The following is a 22,080-nucleotide window of genomic DNA, read 5'->3' on the forward strand; positions in this document are numbered from 1 at the left end:
ACCACCTGTGCTTGGTGAGCTGGGGTTCTGCTGCTTAGCTGCAACAAACATGTTGGCTGAAGTCTCCAAAAACTAGAGAAGCAAAGCAAGAGAGGCAGAGTCAGACTCCCAGTAGAACAGCAGTGCCAAGGAAGCTGTAGGATGTAATGGGTTTCGTGGATTGGCTCAAAATAGGGTTGTCCTTACTTGAGCTATTCTGGTCTTCTTCTGCTGGAACTGGCAGAGTCGCAGTACTCTGGCTCCTGATTGGTCATTGAACTGCTGGTGAAATGGGTGTAGCAACTGAACGCTCTCCCCAAAGCTGTAAACATAAGTAAGTAAACAAATAAATCTACATGAAAGCCCAATTGGCCCGTTTCTTTCACACTTCCAAAAAATACGGAAATGTCTTACGTCAGCTACATATGCATGGAAATTGAATGCTTTCTTAATTTATGGAGTAATGGCAACTCATGTCTCAACACGCTCTGTATAGGTGAGGCTCCATGCACCAGACAAGCTGGTTGTGGCTGAGGAGAGAAGGACTGACCTGCACACGGCCACCTGCCCCACCTCCAGCAGGGTCAGAGCATTCACGATCACAGAAACAGACTCAAACGCCATCTATGGCATGCCACACACACACACACACGCGCATAAACCAGAAACTTTAGTTACAATGCTGGAAAGTGTGTGTGTGAGATAAATCTGACAAAGGAGAGTTACTTGTTTACAGCATACATTGGTTTATAGCCTTAAATGACTAAATGAGTGTCTATATGACTGGCATGAACTAGTGCCACCAGAATGGAGCAGTGCCTCACCTGTTTGGAGTGATTGTCCACCATGCTGGATGAATCATCCACTGCCAAGCAGATCTGGTAGTCTCTCTTACTGGGCTTGGTCCTCCGCAGCCAGATCTTGTCCTTGCGGAACTGGCTGGCGATGTAGGGGATGACCTTGCGCATGTTCAGCCGCTTGCCTGTGCGGTAGTCTCCCCTGTTCCCGGGTCCCCGGGGATGAGGGTGGGGTTAACAATGGGGCCATAACACAAAGCACCAAATTATTTCAATGTCTTCGAAGGCACGTTAGACTAGAAAAGGGGTGATGGGCAAGAGAAGCTGAGAGAGAGAGAGAGAGAGAGAGAGAGAGAGAGAGAGAGAGAGAGAGAGAGAGAGAGAGAGAGAGAGAGAGAGAGAGAGAGAGAGAGAGAGAGAGAGAGAGAGAGAGAGAGAGAGAGAGAGAGAGAGAGAGAGAGAGAGAGAGAGAGAGAGAGAGAGAGAGAGAGAGAGAGAGAGAGAGAGAGAGAGAGAGAGAGAGAGAGAGAGAGAGAGAGAGAGAGAGAGAGAGAGAGAGAGAGAGAGAGAGAGAGAGAGAGAGAGAGAGAGAGAGAGAGAGAGAGAGAGAGAGAGAGAGACACTGACTTGAGTTTGGCGGCCTGTGTGGGCTCCAGGATGAGCCGAAGTTGCTCACACAGCTGTTGAGACAGCGGAGAAGTGAGTGCCTGGTACTGCTGCCACATCACTGCTGCATCTTTCTCCTGAACCACACGCACACACACAAAAACACACAACAAGGAGCTCAAAAATCAATCCTGAGCAGTGAACTCTGGTGTATGTTGCTTCCATATCTGAAGCTGCATTCATAAGTGCTTTCATATGTGAAGCTGCAGCCTGAACTTTCTGGGTGTGGGTGCCACCCAGTGTGATGAGTAGGTGATGAGGGTGTGTAGGTGGGGCTGTGTGACACACCTCCTCCTGAGAGCCTGAGCTCCGTCTCTGCCAGTCCTCCAGCTGAAGCTCCAACTCCTTCCTCAGCAGCTCTGGGTCCTTGACTTGGAGCTGTTGGGTATTTTTGCACATGCACACACGCACAGTCAGTAAAACAGAGGCTGAAGGCTGCAGGTGCAACTGTCTGGTGGAACAGCAGCAATACCTGCAGTGTTTGCGTCAGCAGCTCTGGTACGGTGTGGATGGTGGACTCCATGCTCCTCTCCCTCCTCTCCTCTTCATCACTGCTGCTCTTCATCTCTGCTTTCTCCTTCTTCTCTTCATCAGAATCCCTCTGGCTCTCCAGTTCCCCACTTTCAAGACCTGAGAAGAGACAAGGAGAGGCCATGAGACAAAACAACGGTGGACACACACACACACAAAAAAATAGACTGGCTTTCACACAGGCTGATCTCAGACCAGGCTGCTGTGCTTCATGACACGGGTTTGGTTCAGACCTCGGCGAGAGCTGCTTGAGCTGTCCAGCTTCTCCGGCTTCAGCTTTGGAGCTTCCACTGCTTGCAGGTCTTCTTCTTCCGTATCCATGGCTACGTCATCGTCATCCTCTTTGCTGTCGATCTCGGGCTTGATGCCGGTGGGCTTCTGCTGCTCCGTGCTGGCCGTGTCTGGGAGAGATGGACCGAAATTGACAGACGCGCTATGCAACTCCAACGACCTAGACGCAGGGCACCGGTTAACTGGCCAGTTTCTGTTCAAAGTAGGTAGTCAGTATGTTGCACGGAGTGGGGGTGGACGAGGGGGGGTGGGGGGGGGGGGGAAAGAGACCTGGGAAAAAGAAAGGGGAGGTAGAAAGGGACCATCTCTGTGCAATCTTGTGTGTGTGACGTATCGTACCATATGTCTGTGTGTCGTACTGCTTCTCCCCCTGCTTGATGTGTTCGTACAGATCGGATTCGCACGACGTGTCCATGGCAAGGCGTTGCTCCTCCTGCTCTCGCTGTTCCGCTCTCTCCACCGTGCGTAGGCGCTTGTGCACACTCTCTGTGGCATCGCCCAGAGAGCGCTTGTTATCTGCATGGCCTGGCTTTCGCTTGAAACTCTGTGGACACACACACACACACACACACACACACACACACACAACAGTGTTACAGCACAAGTTAGTGGTAACAGCATGGCTCTAAGCCTCATCTCAGTGTTTAAATTCTTACAACAGTCAGAAACTAGTTTAACAATGAGCTTCCAATCATCACTTAAACATCGATATTTATGATACAACTTTGCATCTCTCAGGCCCTACTGTAGTGTCTGTGGAACACACTAAGCTTTCTCCTGTGAAGTACAGCTGAAAAAGTGAGGCGACGTAGCAGACCTGGGTGTGTTTCTCTCTCCGTCTCTGAGAGCTCATCCTGGCCATCAGCTTGGAGTCGTGGCCTTCCGCCTGGCTGGCATCAGCTGCTCCACTGCCATGTTCCTGGGGAGCGGGGCACAAAGACAAGGGTTGTCGTTCAAGAGGTGCTTTGGGGGTTGATTCTGTTTGTGTAATAGAAAATATATTTTGCATACGTGTGCATCTGTCAATTGCTCAAAATACCACAAAGCTATAAATGTGCAAAGCAGTGTGAGAACTCTCTCAGAACACAAAAGTTAAACTTAAAGTTAACTTAATGTTGTCACTAAATCAGGAAGTGGGGCACACCTCTTTGGCCTGGTCCCTTTCTGACGCTGCACCCGCCAGCTCCATCGCTGTGTCGCTCTGGACATTCTCCTCTCCTGTCTGCCCCTCTGTGGCATGCTCCTTTCTCTCAGCAGTGTTTACCTGGGCATCATCATCATCATCCTCACTGCCCTGCTCCTCCTCCTTATAAAGAGAAGAAAAAAAGAAAAAAAAAAAAACAAACAAAAAAAACACTATCACAATTAATCACAGTTGCTTTGGTAAAAATTGTCAAATCAGCATGCCAGTAACAAAAAGAGTATGACAGAAATGGTTTAATTAATATTAATTAAATCAGTCTCTAGTTAATCTGTCCCAGGATGTTCGGTGAGCTATACAGGAAAGCAACATGTGAACAAACCTTTGGTTTCTTGCCCTGGTCTGCAGGGATAGGCTCATCTTCTCCTCTCCCATGTTCCTCTCCTCTCTGCTCCTCTGCCTCCTCATTCTCCCCTCCCTCACTTTCTCCACTCTCATCCGATTTGGAGTCTCTGCCCTCCTCTTCTAGCCCCACCTCTTTTTCTGCTTTCATTTCCTCTTCCCGCTGGTCTCCCTGCTGGTCTCCCTGCGTCTCTCCGCCTCCATCCTCTTCCTCTCCCTCTTCTCCCTCCCCCTCGGCCTCGTCCACCTCCATGGGTTTGTCCACCTCCATGGGTTTGTCGTCTATGTCATAGGGGTTCTCACCTGCAGCATGGAAAATGTGGGAACAAGATGAACTGTATTTGCAAGGAGCTTCCACTGAGCGATGACTTTCAGTGATGGTCTCGCCACCTGCTTCATCCATCTGGTGAGCACCTGACAGCAAACTGCAGCTTACCAAAACCATATAAACCTGACGGGACAAGGAAACCTGATCCGAGTTAACTTAAAGGGGCCGAAAAAGAGACGAGTCTGTAAGCGTTACAAGAGAACAAAACAACAGACGTGTCTTCATCTCCCTCACCCTTCTGCTCTCCCTCCTCGTCCTCTCCTCCCTGATCATCACTGTCCAGGTTAAGTTCCTCGGGCAGGTCCGTGCCCTCGAGCTCCACTGCCTTCTCCTGCTTACCATGGTAGGGGTCCACCTCGTTCTCGTCAAACTCTCGCTACACACACACACACACACACACACACACACACACACACACACACAATTTAGTGGCCAACACTTTAAAACACTGCACAGGAGAGAATGATTTAAAACACAAAAAGTAAGGTCTTATACACGGTTCCTGGTGAGACCTGTCCCAGGTCGAGACACCTGTCCCTGTTTCAGCTCCTGCAGCCGCACACAGACTTACCTCATCCACCTGCTCGTGCACTTCCTCCCTCTCGTCTTTGACATCCGGTGTGTGCTCTTTTTCCTGCTTCAACTGGTCTTTGTTGGACTCGCTGGCCTCAGCATTGTCGTCCTTGGCGACCAGCTCCGACTCTCCCTGAGGATAGCACCGGCACAGTTAAAGACGGCAACACGTGGCGACACACACCATTCTGGCCACTCAAACTTTGTTTGCTGCAGAAGCCAACCATAAACTGTTGATCTTTGATATTTCAGCATCTATGAACATTCTGGCATAGGCTATATTTTAGCTTTACTATATTTACTTTATATTTCTATATCTGAAAAAAAGTGAAAGCCAGTCCAACATTCATTCTGGATCCAAGAATATTAAGCAAATCAAGTAAAAAAAAAATATATATATATTTCTCTCTCTCTCTCTCTCTCTCTCTCTCTCTCTCGACACCTGGTCCATCCCTGGGCCGGACTGTTCCTCCTTATCGCTGCCATCAAGGTCATCATCATCTTCGTCTTCATCACCCCACATCCTTTCATCCAGGGTGTCAGTTGGCCCATCCCCCAGGTCTCCCATCTTCTTATCCAACTCCTCATTCTCTTCTTTATCGGAGTCCTCCTCATCTTCATCTGTGTAGAGGAGGGCCAGTCGCAGGAAAGGACATTTTTAAGGCCAAAATTGAATCTTATATGTTTCCCTGGAAATCCAGAGGAATTCCCTGCAGGGAGCTGAAGCTTGCATTCGCAAACCTGCTTCTCGAGCCTCGCCATCATACGTCTTTCCATCAAAGTCCTCGGACATCTCAATGGCGTTGTCTTCTTCTTTAACATCCCGCTGGTCTGGCTCCTCCTCTCTCTTCTCCTGACCCTCCCTAAACGTGTCCTCAACCTGTAAAAAAAATAAATAAAAGTGCATCAGCAACCACAATGTCCTTGGGTTTGGTGTTCTCTTCCCCTGGAGGTCTGGTCTTTACGAAATTCGCTGCACTGGATCTGGGATGCGTCACCTGGTCTTCATTCTCAATCTTGTCGCTGACGTCTTTGACACCCTCTCCCTCTCCAATTCCCCCACCCTCGTAGTCATGGAATTCTGGAGCTCCCTCTCCATCACCTCCCTCCATCAGCTCCTGGGGCAGGCAAAATCCCTGTGTGTGCAGGGAGAAAGAGATAAAGAGGGAATCAAGTAAAAACTTAAAAATGTGTAAACTGACAAATTAATGCTTAGAATACTTTAATCCATTCTGAACCATGATAATTGTTGGACGGTTCATCGACGAACCCCACACAAAACTATGATGGCTCAGAACTGGAATCTGCAGGAGAAGAGGAACCCTGGCACCACCTTCTGGGCAAGGTCGGTGAAGATGCTGGTGAGGACAGAGAGCAGTTTCCCCGTGCTGCGGTGAGTTCCCATGCACATGGCCATGTACCAGCGGGCCAGCTCTGAGTACACGCCCAGGATGGGCTCCAGCTGGACCAGCTCCCTGCATGCCTCCCTCAACTCCTGCACATACACACGCACATGTAACCGCGCGGTAAACACTGGAGCAAAACGTGCATCTTATGGTGTTGTAAGGTGAAGCTCACGGCCAAGTCCTGTGTGGGGCCAGCGTCACTATGGCAACGCAGCATCTCCAGCAATCGTCCCATGACCCCGATGACCTCAGGCAGAGCAAGGCATGCAGCATCCCCACTCAGACCCTCCTCCATCACTTGGCTCAGGTGGCCCGGCTTTAGCAGCTCCTCACACACCTCGGAGTCGCTCTCTAGAACGCAGAGACGCACACACATGCATAAATAAATAAAACGCATACATAATACAGACAGTGTATCTTTCGAAGAGCTGTTTCAACAAAATGTAAAACATTAAAGCTGTTAGTTATATAAATACATAAGGTCATTTTTTTCTTGGGAAGACCCAGCAGTGCAGGCCGCTCTGTCAGTCATTGTGTGTGTGGTGTGGCAGCTGTTTGGTTGGGCTACGTCTGCGCACCCCTCCTACTGTCAGACTGCTGCTTCCCCTCTTCCTCACGCTCTCTCCTCTTCACCAGGCTCTGCACAGCACACAGGACGGTGTTGATGGTCCTCCCTACCTGCTCCGAGAACTCAGTCTGGAATGCTGTGGCTGTACCTGGGAGAGGACAAGCTAATAATCAGAACACACCAATAATGGACCAAAAACATGGCGGCTGCTCGTGAGAAACAGTCTATGTGAACTAGCCTGGAAGAAGTAAGTAAAACCGAACATGCTAAAAGTGGAATTTCAGTGTCATCTGGAGGAATGGCTTTAGGAAAACTAATTAGCATTAGAATTTTATTAAAACTACCAAAACGTGGCAGCCAGCATTCTATCCACATTCTAAGTTAACTATTGGCTAAAAAATGTTGACTTCTCTTGAACAATGTTAGAATCCCGATTAAGCAGATATTATAATGGGACCACTGAAGCAAACGGGATTAATGTGGTTAATACTGAAAGAATGCTGATATTAAGCAACAGTGTTAGCATGATGCTGAACTGGGCTGTCCATCTGGCTGTGGGAGGCAGGGAGGTGTGTTCTCTCACGTTCGGGGCCCTGTCCGAAAGACAGCATCTGAGTCCTCCAGGTGGTGAACTCCGAGACGCAAGCGTCTGCCTCGCCCCGTGCGGCGTGCAGGCCCCGGGTCAGGCCCGGCGGGGTCTGGAGCACGGGCGTCCCCTCGGGGGTGAATAGCTGCTCCAGGGTCGCCATTTGGCTCGACAGGGCTCCCAAGCTGTATACGTACACACCACACTGCTCCACATGACTCCTGGAAGAAGGGAGCGGGTAAAAATAAAGCAAATGTTTAGAGCCATTTAAGCCGTTACACAGAACATGATGAAATATCCATCAGAACTGAGTCAGACATGCCCCTACATAATTTATAATCATGGAATATGGAATCCAGTGCCCAGCGCCCTCACATATTTCGGTCTGCTGAATGGTTTCTGGACCTCTGGTTTAGTAAACAGCTGATGAGGCTTATGAAGTTCTTTGGACTTTATAAAGCACTTTATGACTGGCAAATCCTAGTAAAATCCATGTACGTCTTAACGGATTAACTACCGCCAGAGAAAAACCTTTGAGAGAAGGGTAAGTCTGCAGGTTACAAACATGTGCATCTTAAAATGTTTCGGTGTGTGGGCTTCCCTTGCTCTAGGGAACAACCAATCACTGTTAGCACTGGGAAAACAAAACATGGCCGTCTGGAGGGCTGGCTCACCAAGTGTGGATGACTCCGTCTGAGGCCTCCTGCTTCAGGGCATTGAGTTTCTGCTTCAGCCGTTCACTCTCGCTCTGCAGGGCTTCGGCCCTCTCGACGGCCTCCTGCCAGCTGGCTTCGCCCCTCCTCATCAGGCTGGCCTGCGGCTGCAGGTGGGCGGCCAGGGGCGAGGGGTGGCTGAGCGTGGCCTTGCCCTGCCCAGCCTCGCCCTCCCGGGGCTGGGAGGCACCGCCTGACGGCCCCTCCGGGCAGCACTGCAACGTCCAGGAGAGGTGCTGCAGGGCCATGCAGCACTGGTGTGCGGCCAAACACGCCCTTGTCACCCAGCCTCTCAGGGGCTCCTGTGGGGGGAGAATGCAGCCCTCCTCCTCACCCGAGCGGGACAACTGCGACCTGATGTCCTGCACGTTACTGAGCTGCTTCCTGCCATTTTAAATGCGAAAAAAAAAAACAAAAACAAAAAACAAACAAACAAGCAGTGAATCAACTGGAAAGGGCGCTGATGACGGTCATCCTCTGCCGGATGCGTTTCTTTGCGGACCTGAGCTGCACCCAGAGGTCGGTGAGCCTGGCGAGTCGTCTTCGCTGATGGAGCAGAAGCTTGAACAGATGGGAGGAGAAGCCACGGCAACGCTCCACACTCCCTAGGCCCAGCTCCTGCAGGACACAGCAGGACAAGGCGTCACGCCACATCAACAACAGCTGACTTTCAGAGCCTGACACTTTCATATATAAGCTATTAACAGTGGACTTCATTTTATATGAAGATGATGTTTTTTTCTTCTTTAGATTGAGTTTCACAACAGATGATGTCTACAGTAATGGATAGCAAGAATGAATACTAAAAAAACTGTAAACTGTTGTATAACAGTTTGTAAAAACTGGTATAAAATTGATTTTAAATAATTTACCTCCAAAAATATATTTGACCGAAAACATTTCTGTAAGAACACATATACTTCTCAATATTATAGTAAATTATCTTAATTACAGTGATCTTAAGAGATATCCCTGCACCACCACTTCACACCTCCATGTTGAAGTTCTCCATGACATACTGAGGGGCATTACAGATATAATGATCAAATATAATAATTATAATAACTGGACCAAGGGTCAGAGGCATTAACACTGTTGTTTGGACTAGGTGAATACAAAATAATTTGTAACAAAAGTGCCTTAGGATCAAAACTGTCCACAAATGTGTATGCCATTCATAAAAAGGGTCCGGATTAAGGGTGCTGGAATGCTTTCATTTGGTTATGGCACAACACCGAAGATGATAGGAAACAGAGAGATGACAGTAAGTGGAAACTTCCGGAAAGAGGGTGCAAACCTTGGCGGCTGTCTGCATGGCGGCCTGCATGGCGTTGCGCCTGGCCCAGGAGCGGTAGAAGTACTTCTGACAGCCCTCCCATGCGCTCGTCATCTCGGCAAACAGCCTGGCCAGAGGGCACAGATGGGTAAATTCAATTTGCTACGCAACTCTTGTACGAGTTTAATCTTGTATGAGCATATTTAAATAATCAAACATAGAAATATTTCCACAATCAGGACCAAGGAATAAAAGCTCCATTTAGATTGACATTTATATTTCCACTTACAAAAGTTTCTTTTCTTGGGCAAAATAATTGTAACAGTTATTTTAACAGCCCAATCAAAATGCAGAAAATATTGGTTTGCCACAAAGAGGTAAAGTGGTTTGATTCTGCGCTTTCATAGCATTTATGATTGCAGTGATGCTATTTCAAGAACACATGCCACAGGTTTATTGCAAGTGTCCTGTCTGTGCGGACAAACTATGAGTCACGATAGTGAACCAGGATAGAAAGACTGCATGGAGGTTAGCGTACATGCTCTCTGAACTTCCCAGAGTTCCGGCCACGGACAGCGCCGTGCTCATCTCCACGGGCTGCAGACACAGTGGCTCCTGCGCGTGGGCCGTGCGGCCCCACGTCAGACCTTTGCGGTACGACAGGCCTGGAAGAGATCAGAGCCATTACAGCACTGGCAGAATAGAGGTGGCCAGACACACACACACACAGACACACACACACACACACAGACACACACACACACACACACACACACACCGACACACACACACACCGACACACACACACACACCGACACACACACACACCGACACACACACACACAGACACCGACACACACACACACAGACACACACACACACAGACACACACACACACCGACACACACACACACCGACACACACACACACCGACACACACCGACACACACACACACACACCGATTTGCGCCAGCATTTTGAAGAGGTCAGCCAGGGCACGACGCTTCTGTAGCAGGATGTGCTTGACCTCTGCCCTCTGCCGTTCCTGCTCCAGGGAGCGGTCCACACTCAGGCTCTGGAGCGCCTGCATGTTGGTGATGATCTCCACTGGGGGGCGCCACACACACACACACGACGGGTAAACTCTACACAGTGCTACTCCACCTCATATGCCTGACATGAACTTTTCACACATATGTTCCAACTACAAAATATACTTAATTATATTAGATATAATATACTTACGATATTTAGAGAGTTACCACAATATGATGCAGTTTTAATTTTTTAAAGTTATAAACGATCCTGTAGCATGCTAGTTTTCGCTTGAATACATACTGCAACTATATGCTTTTAGGAACACAAATATCCCTAACTAGTACTATTGGGTACTAACTGTACAACCACAGGGACTAACGACCACTTCCAGATTATCAGTGTGGGTCATCCAAGTTTTTTTCTTTTTACCTGTAAACTGGTCAAGGTCCTCTGTCAACTCAGGCAAAGCAGCCTTCTTCACCAGTTGCACGCACATCTTCCTCATCCTCCTCGTGAGGAAGGGCAGACGAGCCTGCAGTTTGGTGCCACACGTGACCTCTTCTGGACCGTCACTCTGGAACAACATGCAAAACCACACCTGTCATTTAGACCATGAGATGATCCTCAAAAGAGCCAAAGGAAACAAAAACACGTTAATTCAAGAGCTAGCTACACTTCTCGAACTAGGTACAGACTGGAAACGTGTCTGTTCTTAATTCTAGACAGCGAAGCAACCATGTAGCACAAATTCACACCTGCAAATCCCTGCCTCGCCCTGGGAGGGCAGCACCGAGTGCTCGGTGGAGTCTGTGGAGGGGCGTCTCCTCCAGCTGGGGGTCTACACTGTCCAGACTGCTACTGCCCTGCTCCACCAGACAGAGGGTGCACGGCTCAGCCAGGGCTGCCTCAAACTTCCTAGTGAACCTGAACAGGGTCCTGCACATGAAAACATAAATGAAAATAAAGCAAAAATCACAACTTTGCACGCAGTCCAGCCTCAAATAAACCATGAACTTTCGAGTCACACTCACCTGTGGGTTTTCTCCACAGATTGTTTCACAGACCAGAAACTAACATCATTCCACTTGGAGATCTTCACAAAGTCCTACATGTGACAAAAGCTGTTAGTTGGTGAAGGAAGCTGCAAAATGTATAAAATGTTAAAGCTCTAGAATTCATTCTTGAGAGCACTTTTGTGTGTGAATGGTGGACATTCTGATTATTTGAGTGGGGGGGGGGGGGGCGTTGTTGAGCACAACTCTGCTCGACTTGCCTTGAGTTCTTTCTCGATGGGCGTCCTCAACTGCGTAATTCTGGACTGGACGCTCTCAGAGAACTGAGCATAGTATTTGTGGAGGTTCCACAGCAAACTGCACAGTAAGGCTGGCAGACAGACAAACCATAATCCAAATAAATAACGCACCCTGAAATCAGCCGGGCCACTAGGATAAAGCCCCAATCCCCTGAAGACCATACACACCACACCATGCTCTATTACACAACGGAGTGTATGAAGCTAATGAACAGGTTGTTAGCTGCTGTAACTGAAGTGTTAAAGCAACGGACTGTGCAGTATATGTGTCTATGGTAGCCTGTGGTCCAGTAGCAAATGCATCTTAATGCTCACTGCCTTGTTAATACAGTGCACAGACATTCTGCTGTGCTCCACTGCATCCACATCCGATACACCTGCTAACCTGTTATTATACACCTTATCTCTGATCTATGCCTTTGTTATACACCAAATAGTAAACAGGCCATGCATTATGGAATGTGGTAAAGGCAGGAAGTGATGCGGGTCTCTCACCGTGTCCTTCCTGTTTGGGAGCCAATAGGATGTGACAGTGAAAGGTGAGCAACATGGTCAGACGGGTGTGAAACTCCCCCAGGGTGGAGCCCTCCATGAAGCCCTGCAGCGTGGACGAGACTGAGGAGAGGGATAATTCCTCCACACCGCCATCTGCTGGACCCGTGAAGAAATGCAGGAATTAAATAGGACAAAAGCAACGTCACAAAGAAACAAACACAAAGGTGATCAAGAAATTGCATATCACCTCGTCAGATTGATCTTCAAATATCTATTGCAACGAACAACTGAACTAAAAAGGTTCCATATTGAGTTTAGGCACTGCTATACGTTCAGAGGATGTTACCAGATGTTAAGTCCATCCTCTTCTCCTGTAGATATCTCTCCACCAGCTGGTAGATATTGAACCAGTGCTTGTTGGAGTTCTCTGCATGTCGTTTCATAGCATTGTCCAGACTGCTGGACCAACATCTGCAAAAAAGACACCAATTCTAGTCAGTCGCATTCCTCTAAACATGCTCTTTGAAAATGTATGAGAAAAAAGATGATGCAAAAACAGCAGACGCAAAGTTCTCTTTTGAGAACAATCTGCACATGTGCTAAACGGAACTGAAGACAGCTGCTTTTTGGCACATACCTGAGCTCCAGTTTCCTCCACTGGATGATGAGCTGAGTGATGGGCTCCAACTCAGTCCTCAGAGATACAGAACGACTCGCATTGCTCTCCCAGTCCTGAGACAGAGCGTGTGTGCGTGCAATGTTAAGACGTCCCAATAGACCTCCTACAAACGGTGTCATGCTCATATAATGAGCTGCACTGCTAGCATACGGCTGCTCACCTGGGCTTTACTGAGCAGAATCTCCAGGCCATTGAGGAACTTGGCCAAAGGGCTGGACAGGCTGAAGTTCAGGATCCTCTCCATCACCACGGTGATCTGGGAATCACATCGGCAACATGGGTGAGGCCACATCGTTCTCTCCCAACTTACACACCAGAATAGCGCGTTCACTGGACAAGGGACCGTTTCTTCAAAATGTCCAGTAAATATTTCTAGGGTTATGGTTAACACATTACTGCAGTTGTACATTCTGGGGTAACAGATAAGCAGGCATCTGTTTAGAGACCTGAGCCTGAATAGTCAAAAATGACCATTAATGTTTGAGCAACAGTTCCAGTTTTTCAGGGTCACCAAGTCTCTGCCACTCACCTGCAGCAATGCTGGGTGACCGGGCCAGTCGTCCAGGCGACGGCGGACAGCTCGGCCCAGCTGCTCGAGGGCAGGCAAGCAGAGACGTGCCTGGCTCATGTTGGGCTGCTGGTAGAAGTCATAAGGTCCCTCGCTAGAGAGGAGAAGGCCGGCTGGACCACCAGAGCCACGCACCGTGTTCTGGAGCAGTGAGCTGAGCAGAAGCTGAGAGCTTATCAGCTGAGGATCCAGTTCACAGTCTGAGAGCGAGAGAGAGGTGACAAAAGAAAGAAAAGCAGACAGTGAGATTTTTATATTTTATATCTATATATGTATGTATATACGTGTATGTATGTGTGTGTGTGTGTGTGTGTGAATGTGAGTGAGTGAGTGTGTGTGTGTGTGTGTGTGTGTGTGTGTGTGTGTGTGTGTGTGTGTGTGTATAAACACACACACACACACACACACACACACACACACACACACACAATGGAATCCCAAATAATAAAGTTAGTCAGGTACACTCTAAAGAAGTTTCTATCTTGACATGTATGACACTACAGCTGTGAACAGTGGTATCTAACTAGATAGTCAATAGTGCAAATATCTTATCTTATCTTATTAATGTGAACAGTCACTACAAAGAAAAAAGAAACGGTATGCAAAATCATTGACCTCGGTTGATGCCCTTACCCATGAGATGATAAAAGCGAGTTATCAAAGGTGCAGTGATCTGATAGGATGTGACCAGTGCACTGATGTGGTCCTTGCTCTGATTGGTCGGCAGGCTGGGCTGGTACCACAATGATTGGGCATAAGACAGGCACAGTCTCTGATGGACTTGAATGACGGTGTTCTGGCAGCTTGGCAATAGGAAGCCACCGTTTTGACTAGACTCCGCCTTTCCATCACAATCTTCATCATCCTCAATAATGATTGGCTGTTCCAGACTGGGTTCTGCAGTGATGTCAGCAAAGTCCTGAGAGAAGAGGTAAAACATGCAAAAGAAAATTACGTCCAAATAAGAAACACCTTTGCTCACTGAAAGAAAATATAAGAAAGAAAGGTGTGTGTATGTCTGGATCACAGACTCAAAGGGCAACAGTTCTGTACAAGTTGCTAACAAACCAGCCACTCTGACTTTTCTGCTTTAAAAACGTCAAAGGGCTTGGTTCATTAGCAAAGGGACAAAGTTTGACAGCGAAAGGAGAGCCAAGAGACGCTGGTGCCACCTTGTGGTAGGTGGGGAAGGAACGCCTGAAGTCTCGCTCCTCCTGCTGCTCCTCCGTGAGACCTCCACCGTGCAGGCGGGAGCGGCCACGGTACAGGCTGGCCTCCCTCTGCTCCTGCTCCCGTGCCCTCCTCTCCTGCTCGTCCCATTCGTTCACCAGAGCCTGAGTGTGCATGCACACACAGAAGTACAAAAGCAGATGAACACAGCTTTGTTGTTGGAACCAAAAAAAAAAAAAAAAAAGAAGTGTGTGGTCCAATTTGGTGCATAGACAAATACTGGGTATATACAGTAATACCCCGAAAATTCACGCTGCTGAATCTGCAGCTTTGCAAATTCGTGTATTTTTTCCTTGGAACCTAACACTTAAAATTCACAATCTCACAGCCTCGTTCTTCGCGTCAAGTGTATCATGTAGCACGTTAGCTTCGTGTGTGTATTTTATTTGCGTTTTCTGCAAACCCCAAGATGCCTCCCAAACGTGCTGCACCGTGCAAGGAAGTTAAGGAGGCCGAAGGCTACTATGACACTCCAGAACAAGGTGGAATTGTTGGATATGCTTCGTGAAAAGAAGAGCTTCATGGTTGTAGCCTGCCATTATGAAGAACGAAGCAGCTATTAGGCATACCGTTTCATCACGTTTCTGTGAAACTGCTAAAAATGTATCCAACGTTAGGAATAAATACATCGTTAGAATTGAATCGGCATTGGCATTTTGAATCAATGATTGCAGGAAAAAAAAACAAAAAAACCCATCCCCTTAGATGGCAACATTATCAGAGAAAAGGCACAGAATCTGTACCAGCAGTTTTCAATGGAAGAAGGTGCAGAACCACAACCAGGAACATCAAGGAACACTGAGATTTTTTTTTTTAAAGTTCATTGGCACTTTTTGGACTCTTCCACAAATGAGATTATTTTGTTTATGTTTCTGAATGAAACTTTAGATCTGATGTTCACTTTCACGCACTTCACAACTTGCATGTGAATGCAAAAAAAAAAAAAAAAAAGAAAAAAAAAAAAAGACACCTACGAAAGCGAACGTTTCCTCTCGTGTTAAGACACGGACGTTTACATGTGAAGCAATGGCTCGGGCAGTGGTTGTAGCCTTCATGGTTGTAGCCTGCCATTATGGCATCAATGAAAGTACAGTATGCTACATCCAGAAGAACGAAGCAGCTATTAGGCGTACCGTTTCATCACGTTTCTGTGAAACTGCTAAAAATGTATCCAACGTTAGGAATAAATACATTGTTAGAATGGAATCGGCATTGGCATTTTGGATCAATGATTGCAGGAAAAAAACCCAAAAAAACCCATCCCCTTAGATGGCAACATTATCAGAGAAAAGGCACAGAATCTGTACCAGCAGTTTTCAATGGAAGAAGGTGCAGAACCACAACCAGGAACATCAAGGAACACTGAAGATTTTGTTGCCAGTAGGGGATGGTTCGACCGTTTTCAAAAACGGTTCAAATTAAGGTCGGCATCATTGTATGAAGAGGCAGCATCTGCCAACACAGAGGCAGCAGGGAAGTACTCCGACACGTTGAGGGCCATTGTCTGGGAGAAAGGGTACAAACCTGAACAAGTATTCAACATGGACGAGACTGGCATGTTCTGGAAGAAAATGCTCTGGAAGAAAAAGGATGTGGAAGCAGAATTGGAGACAGAGGCAGAGGAAGAACAGGGCCTGACATTGGAATGTTTGTCCGAGATCTTGAGGACCGCAAGGAATGTGCAAACGATGGTTGAGTCATGGGATCCTCACATGATTCGGGCATTAAACTTTAATAATGGCTTCGATACGCTGCTCCAGCTGTTTAAAAAAACTCCTAGAAACCCTGAAGAAAGAACGGCAGCAACTTCCAATAATGTTCCTCACAAGGGCCAAAAAAGCCAGAAAGAAACCCCACCAGAAGATATGGCTCCTGTAGTAGAGCCACAAGATGAGCCAGAAGAATCATCTACTTTTACCTGTACAATTTTAAAGGGTGATGTAAATCATAACATCAATTTTTAATGAACTTGAAGTGTTTTGGGGACATATTTAGGGTTTAACATATGAAGATAGGTCTTTATAGGCCTTTGTTAGTTGTCCGTGCAAAATTCACACATTTTCAAAATTCGCGGGGGGGGGGTCTAGGAAAGTAACCCCCGCAAATTTCAGGGTATCACTGTAATACATTCACAGCATTTAGCTGACCCTTTCTCCAAAGCGACTGACAATTATGATTGAGTACAACTTTAAGGGTTAAGGGCCTCGCTCAGGGGCCCCAACAGTGGCAACTTGGCAGTGGTGGGGCTTGAACCAGCAACCTTCTGATTACAAGTCAACTACCTTAACCACGTTGTTTAACTGATGTAAACGATGGGTTCGGCCTGATGTCCCACCTGACACACATGTCGTAGCAGGGCTTGCGCCTCCATCTCCAGCAGCCCAGCGCTCAGCGTGTGGCACTGCAGACGTAGCAGGGCAGCAAGCAGCAGCATGGCCGGCTTGGGCACCACCCGCGCGGCCTCGTCAGCCGGAAGCATCCTGGCCAGGCTGGCAAGCACCTCGGCGCACGCCCGCGAGCACAGGAAGTCGGCGCGGGCGAGATCGGAGGCCAGGGGCGGAGCGGCGGGGCCGGCCAGCAGGGCGGTGAGGAGGTGAGGTGCGGCTACGGGCGGAGGCGGCGCCAGCGCGGACGAGGCCCGCGCAGCCAGCAGGCGCATGCCGTGCCGGAGCTGCAGGATGGCGCAGCGCAGCGGCACCACCACGTCCGGGTAGAGCGGGTACTCGTCGGCCAGGCGCTGGGCGAAGCGCTGCTGAGAGGCCTGCCACACCGCCTCCTCCTTCAGCAGGCCCTGGATGCCCGGCCGGGACTTGGGGCCGGGCCCCTGCAGGGCCTTCAACAGGTGAGAGAGCAGATCGCCCACGGCGGCCGGCTGGCCGATGCTGCACAGGTAGTGCTGGAGTTCCTGGTAGAGTTGTCCGTATTGCGGGTCGGCCGGGCGACACGCCTGCTTACGGCCCAGCTCGCAGATCTGCTCTCGGACCTGCTGCATACGGATCCACAGATACCTGCATGCGCACACACGCACGCGGCCAAGGTTAAATACAGCCGAACAAGTACACATACAAAAAGCAGGTGATACAAGATAATATGAGAACAAGGAAATATTTTAAACCACTTTTTCCTACCTAACAGGTAGTTAAACCACTGTCGTGGCCTTTCTGAATGATCAGGCCTGATTTAGTTGAGTACAATAATCTGATGATGTTTTGTATTGTGAAGCACAAAAACGAACGAGAGTTCTTGGTCGAAACTGAAACCCACATCAGAATGCATTGGGCTGAAAACCAAAACCAAAGAACAAGAATCGAAAAGCAAGCGTGAGATTTTTTTTTTTAAAGTTCATTGGCACTTTTTGGACTCTTCCACAAATGAGATTATTTTGTTTATGTTTCTGAATGAAACTTTAGATCTGATGTTCACTTTCACGCACTTCACAACTTGCATGTGAATGCAAAAAAAAAAAAAAGGGGAAAAAAAAAAAAAAAAAGACACCTACGAAAGCGAACGTTTCCTCTCGTGTTAAGACACGGACGTTTACACGTGAAGCAATGGCTCGGGCAGTGCTGCAACACGTGCACGTGGGAAGAACGAGAGGAACAAATGACGTCGAGATATCAGAACGGGTCGCCCCTGGACCGAGCGGCCGGGACTGGAGCTCAGTGCAGGATTACGAGGAGAACGGCGTCTAAATCTCATTATCAAAATCCGTTCATAACATGCATCTCTAACACATCAACAACAGCACATCTTTCTTTTGTTTCAGCATACTTCAGTTTGGTTTTTGCTCAACTGGCTATCAGGAGGCTGAAACTGGAGCGCATGCCTGAGGTCGTGGCATTTTACCTCACGCGAGGGTGCTGGAAGGCATCGGTGGTGCTGCTCTCTTCAAGCTCTACCCCTGTCAGCAGCTGAGAAGAGAGACTCCGACCTCTCCACTCATCCTGGAGCAAGGCAAGCTGGAAAAAGGAGACACCGGATACGTACAGGAATGACACCATGAAATGCCAGACCACCGACTGGGAACCTCTGTTGGCCACTTTAACATAATAACTTAAACGACGAAGAGGTGGCAAGATCTTAGATCACCTCATCTTGTGCATAGCTGAGTTTGTAGGCCCTCTTCACTGCTGGGTCAAAAATAGTCTGTGGCGCCCAGACTTGGATCTGTAGCAGACCCATGTTGACCCAGAAGACCCCGGAGCGGGCCAGCTGGACTGTGTCCTGCGCCCGATTGTGGGAGAACTGAGTCAAGCAGGTGGCCAGGGTGTCCAGGAAGCCTTCCGGGAGGAGGTTTTCGGGCAGGCCTTCTCTGAGGGCGACCTGGATCTCCTGGGCTGCCCCGATGGGGTCCTGACCATCGACGAGAGCTTCGCAGGATTCAGCATAGCTCTCCTGCAGTCCCGGAGACAGCAGCTCAGACAGAGAGTGCAGCTGACGGCATAGCACCAGCCCCTGCAACCTGCGGTCCGTCAGCCTACCGGGGGAGAACACACGGTGCTGTCCTTTACCCACACGGTGCAACATCAGCTGAAAAATGTACAGCAAACGCTTGCAAAAATTCTCAGTCTTAGAGCACAACAAAGCATAGGTTGCCCTAGGAGTGAACTAGGAGATTTTGTAGCGTTTGTTCAAGTGTTTTGCTTGCATGTGTGTGCGCGAGAGAGAGAGAGACAGAGCCCTACCTGAAGTCGGCGAGCTCAGGCATGGCCATGTTGTCCCAGAGCACGGTGCTGAGGTCTTGGAGCTGCCCAACTCTCTCTCGCCACTCGCCTAAGGTCACCCGTGATGATGACAGGAAGGAGGTGCCGGATGGATCCCAATGCCCGCCCCCTTCGCTGCCACTTAAGACTCCCAATATGCACCTGGACCACACAGCACGACTCAGCATGCCCGGACCCTACAGCATACAAAAGGCATCATTTTTAGAGCACTACTAAATGCATACCAAATACAACATGCATACACACAAAGATACACACACACACACACACACACACACACACACACACACACACACACACACACACACACACACACACACACACACACACACACACACACACAGACACAGACACAGACACAGACACAGACACAGACACAGACACAGACACAGACACACACACACACACACACACACACCGTGTCGGAGGGGCCCAGCAGAGGGCGGGAACTCTTCGGCTCCTCTGGGCTGAGCGGGCTCCATTTCAACCAGCGCTCAGGGTCAGAGGTCACGCTGCTGCTCCAGAGTGCCGCCAGAGTCTCGGACAGCAGTTCACACCACACTAATGGCAGCTCCTCTACAGGCTGGGAGGAGAATTACAGCAGTCAGTACATAATTCAAGCAGCTCAGACCCTATGTGCAAAAGGCCCAAGTTACACATATAGTGTTTTCATGCTGAGTCCATACCCTCTCTGTGCTGAGAAGGAACCACAGTGGCAGAAGCTGCCGGATGTTCATGGGTGTGGACTGCATGCAGAACCGCAGGTGATTGGACAGGGATCGGCGCAGCCCAGCCTCTGCATCCTTATGCCCTCTGAGAGACAGTGCGTCAAAATTCATAAGGAATCACCATGAAGCAATATAGGGGTCCCAAATCCAGCATTAGTAAATGTGGCATTGTGGATAAACAGTGGAAGTTTATTCAAGCACATTCAAGTTCAGTGGTTTATGGACCCTGTACATGGCTCACATGCACATTTCACCACTGAAATGCTGATGAATCTAAAACGCAAAACAGAAAGCAAGCAAAATCCCTTTTAAAACTGATTTTATAAGGTGTCCTCATACCTCTGCATTACAGACAGGTGTAACAGGTCCACGGTCACTTTCATCTGGTTAAGTACAGCCAGCACCTCCAGCGCCGGCCAGATCTGAGCCCGACGGGCCAGCTGCAGTAGCACCTCCCGGCCTGGGGTGGCACCCTCTCCTGCTGCCTCCTCCTCAGCCTCAGAGAGCGAGTCCAGCAGGCCACAGCATGCCATGTGACTCTGCTGCTGGTCCACACAGGCATGCAGTCTGTCCATCACACCTGGAGGTTCCATATGGTTAGGAACAGGACTCTGCGATCTGCAGTGATGAGCTAGACATGCACTGCAGACAACACTCAACAAAGAATAATTTTAAAAGAATGGTATGTAAAAAAAAATAAATAAAAAATAAAAAAAATCTTAAAATGAACAACTGAGATTACAAAATCTGAGATTAACGGAATCACTGTGACACCATGCATCGTACATTTTGTTGTTTTGCACCCGACTCAAAATCAAGAAGGGCACGACAATCTGTGAGTGTTAAAACATGAAAAACACAAATGAAACGTGCCGGGCATACCAGCGCTCTGCGGCTCCAGTAGAAGGTTGGCTTGCAGCACCAGGCCCCAGCCTTCCAGCAGAGCTTCCTTTGTGTCTATCCCCATGGCGACAGCCCGGAGGCGGGCCACCTCCCGCTTCCATAGCGATGGCATGCTGCTGTCCAAGCGCAGATCTTTGACATCCAGTGCTCTGCTAAGAACGCGGAGGTGGGAGGCGCAATCTGCCACAGACTCCACCTTCAGGGAGTGGTGGGTGGAGCAAATACAGTGATTAGCAGCGAAAAGACAACGTATCACACTAAAGCATTCTTGGTCTTAGCATCATGCTCCTGGCTCTGTACTGTGAGCCCTTGGGAGAACATACAGATCTTTTACTGTGTAATTATTGTTTTTACTGTGTAACATTTTGCACCATAATGAAGGCTGAAGGCAGCCACCCTACCTGGGACTCGAACCCGGGTCTAACAGGAGGTAAACATGAGCTCTGACCACTGAACCAAAGAGCCAGCTCCCTGGCTCCCTGTGTGATACAATGTGTTGTACCTGTACAGGTGTGTGATGCAACATGCTGTACCTTGAAGGGCATGGGCTTCCCCAGGGTCTTCTGAATGTTCTTCAGGGCCGAGGCCACAGACACAGAGCTGGAGAGGGTGTTTTGGATGGCAGTGGAGATGGTGTGCAGCTCCTGCTGCCCCCTGATACACACACACGCGAAAAATACACCTTCAGCAAACAATTCATTGCACCCAGCCATACCAAGATTGCGTCGAGGTAAAAAAAAGCCACTGACTCCATTCACAGTCATTTAAACCAACATCGGGTAGTGGCGACCCTGAGCACTCACTCGTAGTCACCATCTCCCATGAGCAGCTGGGGCATGCGTAGGACCAGGTTCTTGTGCACCCACTGCCAGTGCAGCGAGAGTATGCACACGCCTCGCGCATCCGCCGGCAGCGAGCCGCACACGTGCCAGAAGCGGTCACGCCACTGTAAAAGCTGCAGGATCTGCACACGTGGAGGGAGGGGACAGAGTCACATGACACGGCCATGCCGAAGTGGTTCATCACATCTATTTCACGCTTAGACTTTCACACCTCAACTCGTGTGAAGCATTTTTACACACCAACTTTATATTTTGATGGTTCGTGCATTTACTTTACACTCTAACCCTGTAAAGCAGGTTTACA

The 22,080-nt window shown here is 48.8% G+C and overlaps 1 protein-coding gene across 1 annotated transcript in view; it reads right to left on the reverse strand.

Moving 5' to 3' along the window:
• The window catches only part of mdn1 (midasin AAA ATPase 1), a 50,379-nt gene that overhangs the window by 1,798 nt on the left and 26,501 nt on the right, over positions 1 to 22,080 (reverse strand). The window contains exons 54-100 of the mRNA XM_035528820.2: positions 21,738 to 21,898; positions 21,468 to 21,588; positions 20,914 to 21,130; positions 20,371 to 20,611; positions 19,990 to 20,116; positions 19,722 to 19,886; positions 19,265 to 19,479; positions 18,669 to 19,056; positions 18,426 to 18,538; positions 16,915 to 17,587; positions 14,522 to 14,683; positions 13,983 to 14,268; positions 13,311 to 13,549; positions 12,942 to 13,037; positions 12,740 to 12,834; positions 12,449 to 12,573; positions 12,103 to 12,255; positions 11,569 to 11,678; positions 11,327 to 11,400; positions 11,051 to 11,231; positions 10,725 to 10,869; positions 10,218 to 10,364; positions 9,796 to 9,922; positions 9,279 to 9,384; positions 8,484 to 8,599; positions 7,943 to 8,365; positions 7,266 to 7,489; positions 6,693 to 6,830; positions 6,287 to 6,465; positions 6,042 to 6,203; positions 5,707 to 5,844; positions 5,450 to 5,588; positions 5,151 to 5,329; positions 4,707 to 4,841; positions 4,370 to 4,511; positions 3,788 to 4,110; positions 3,409 to 3,570; positions 3,082 to 3,183; positions 2,604 to 2,808; positions 2,207 to 2,374; positions 1,915 to 2,072; positions 1,731 to 1,820; positions 1,404 to 1,519; positions 804 to 978; positions 530 to 603; positions 187 to 301; positions 6 to 72 (exon numbers count right to left, since the gene is read on the reverse strand). Of these exons, the coding sequence (XP_035384713.2) occupies positions 6 to 72; positions 187 to 301; positions 530 to 603; positions 804 to 978; positions 1,404 to 1,519; positions 1,731 to 1,820; positions 1,915 to 2,072; positions 2,207 to 2,374; positions 2,604 to 2,808; positions 3,082 to 3,183; positions 3,409 to 3,570; positions 3,788 to 4,110; positions 4,370 to 4,511; positions 4,707 to 4,841; positions 5,151 to 5,329; positions 5,450 to 5,588; positions 5,707 to 5,844; positions 6,042 to 6,203; positions 6,287 to 6,465; positions 6,693 to 6,830; positions 7,266 to 7,489; positions 7,943 to 8,365; positions 8,484 to 8,599; positions 9,279 to 9,384; positions 9,796 to 9,922; positions 10,218 to 10,364; positions 10,725 to 10,869; positions 11,051 to 11,231; positions 11,327 to 11,400; positions 11,569 to 11,678; positions 12,103 to 12,255; positions 12,449 to 12,573; positions 12,740 to 12,834; positions 12,942 to 13,037; positions 13,311 to 13,549; positions 13,983 to 14,268; positions 14,522 to 14,683; positions 16,915 to 17,587; positions 18,426 to 18,538; positions 18,669 to 19,056; positions 19,265 to 19,479; positions 19,722 to 19,886; positions 19,990 to 20,116; positions 20,371 to 20,611; positions 20,914 to 21,130; positions 21,468 to 21,588; positions 21,738 to 21,898 (8,197 nt within the window). The remainder of the gene's footprint in view (positions 1 to 5; positions 73 to 186; positions 302 to 529; positions 604 to 803; positions 979 to 1,403; positions 1,520 to 1,730; positions 1,821 to 1,914; positions 2,073 to 2,206; positions 2,375 to 2,603; positions 2,809 to 3,081; positions 3,184 to 3,408; positions 3,571 to 3,787; positions 4,111 to 4,369; positions 4,512 to 4,706; positions 4,842 to 5,150; positions 5,330 to 5,449; positions 5,589 to 5,706; positions 5,845 to 6,041; positions 6,204 to 6,286; positions 6,466 to 6,692; positions 6,831 to 7,265; positions 7,490 to 7,942; positions 8,366 to 8,483; positions 8,600 to 9,278; positions 9,385 to 9,795; positions 9,923 to 10,217; positions 10,365 to 10,724; positions 10,870 to 11,050; positions 11,232 to 11,326; positions 11,401 to 11,568; positions 11,679 to 12,102; positions 12,256 to 12,448; positions 12,574 to 12,739; positions 12,835 to 12,941; positions 13,038 to 13,310; positions 13,550 to 13,982; positions 14,269 to 14,521; positions 14,684 to 16,914; positions 17,588 to 18,425; positions 18,539 to 18,668; positions 19,057 to 19,264; positions 19,480 to 19,721; positions 19,887 to 19,989; positions 20,117 to 20,370; positions 20,612 to 20,913; positions 21,131 to 21,467; positions 21,589 to 21,737; positions 21,899 to 22,080) is intronic.

This window comes from Electrophorus electricus, chromosome 2, assembly GCF_041902795.1.
Source record: "Electrophorus electricus isolate QZ-2024a chromosome 2, ASM4190279v1, whole genome shotgun sequence".
NCBI classification, from domain to species: Eukaryota; Metazoa; Chordata; class Actinopteri; order Gymnotiformes; family Gymnotidae; genus Electrophorus; species Electrophorus electricus.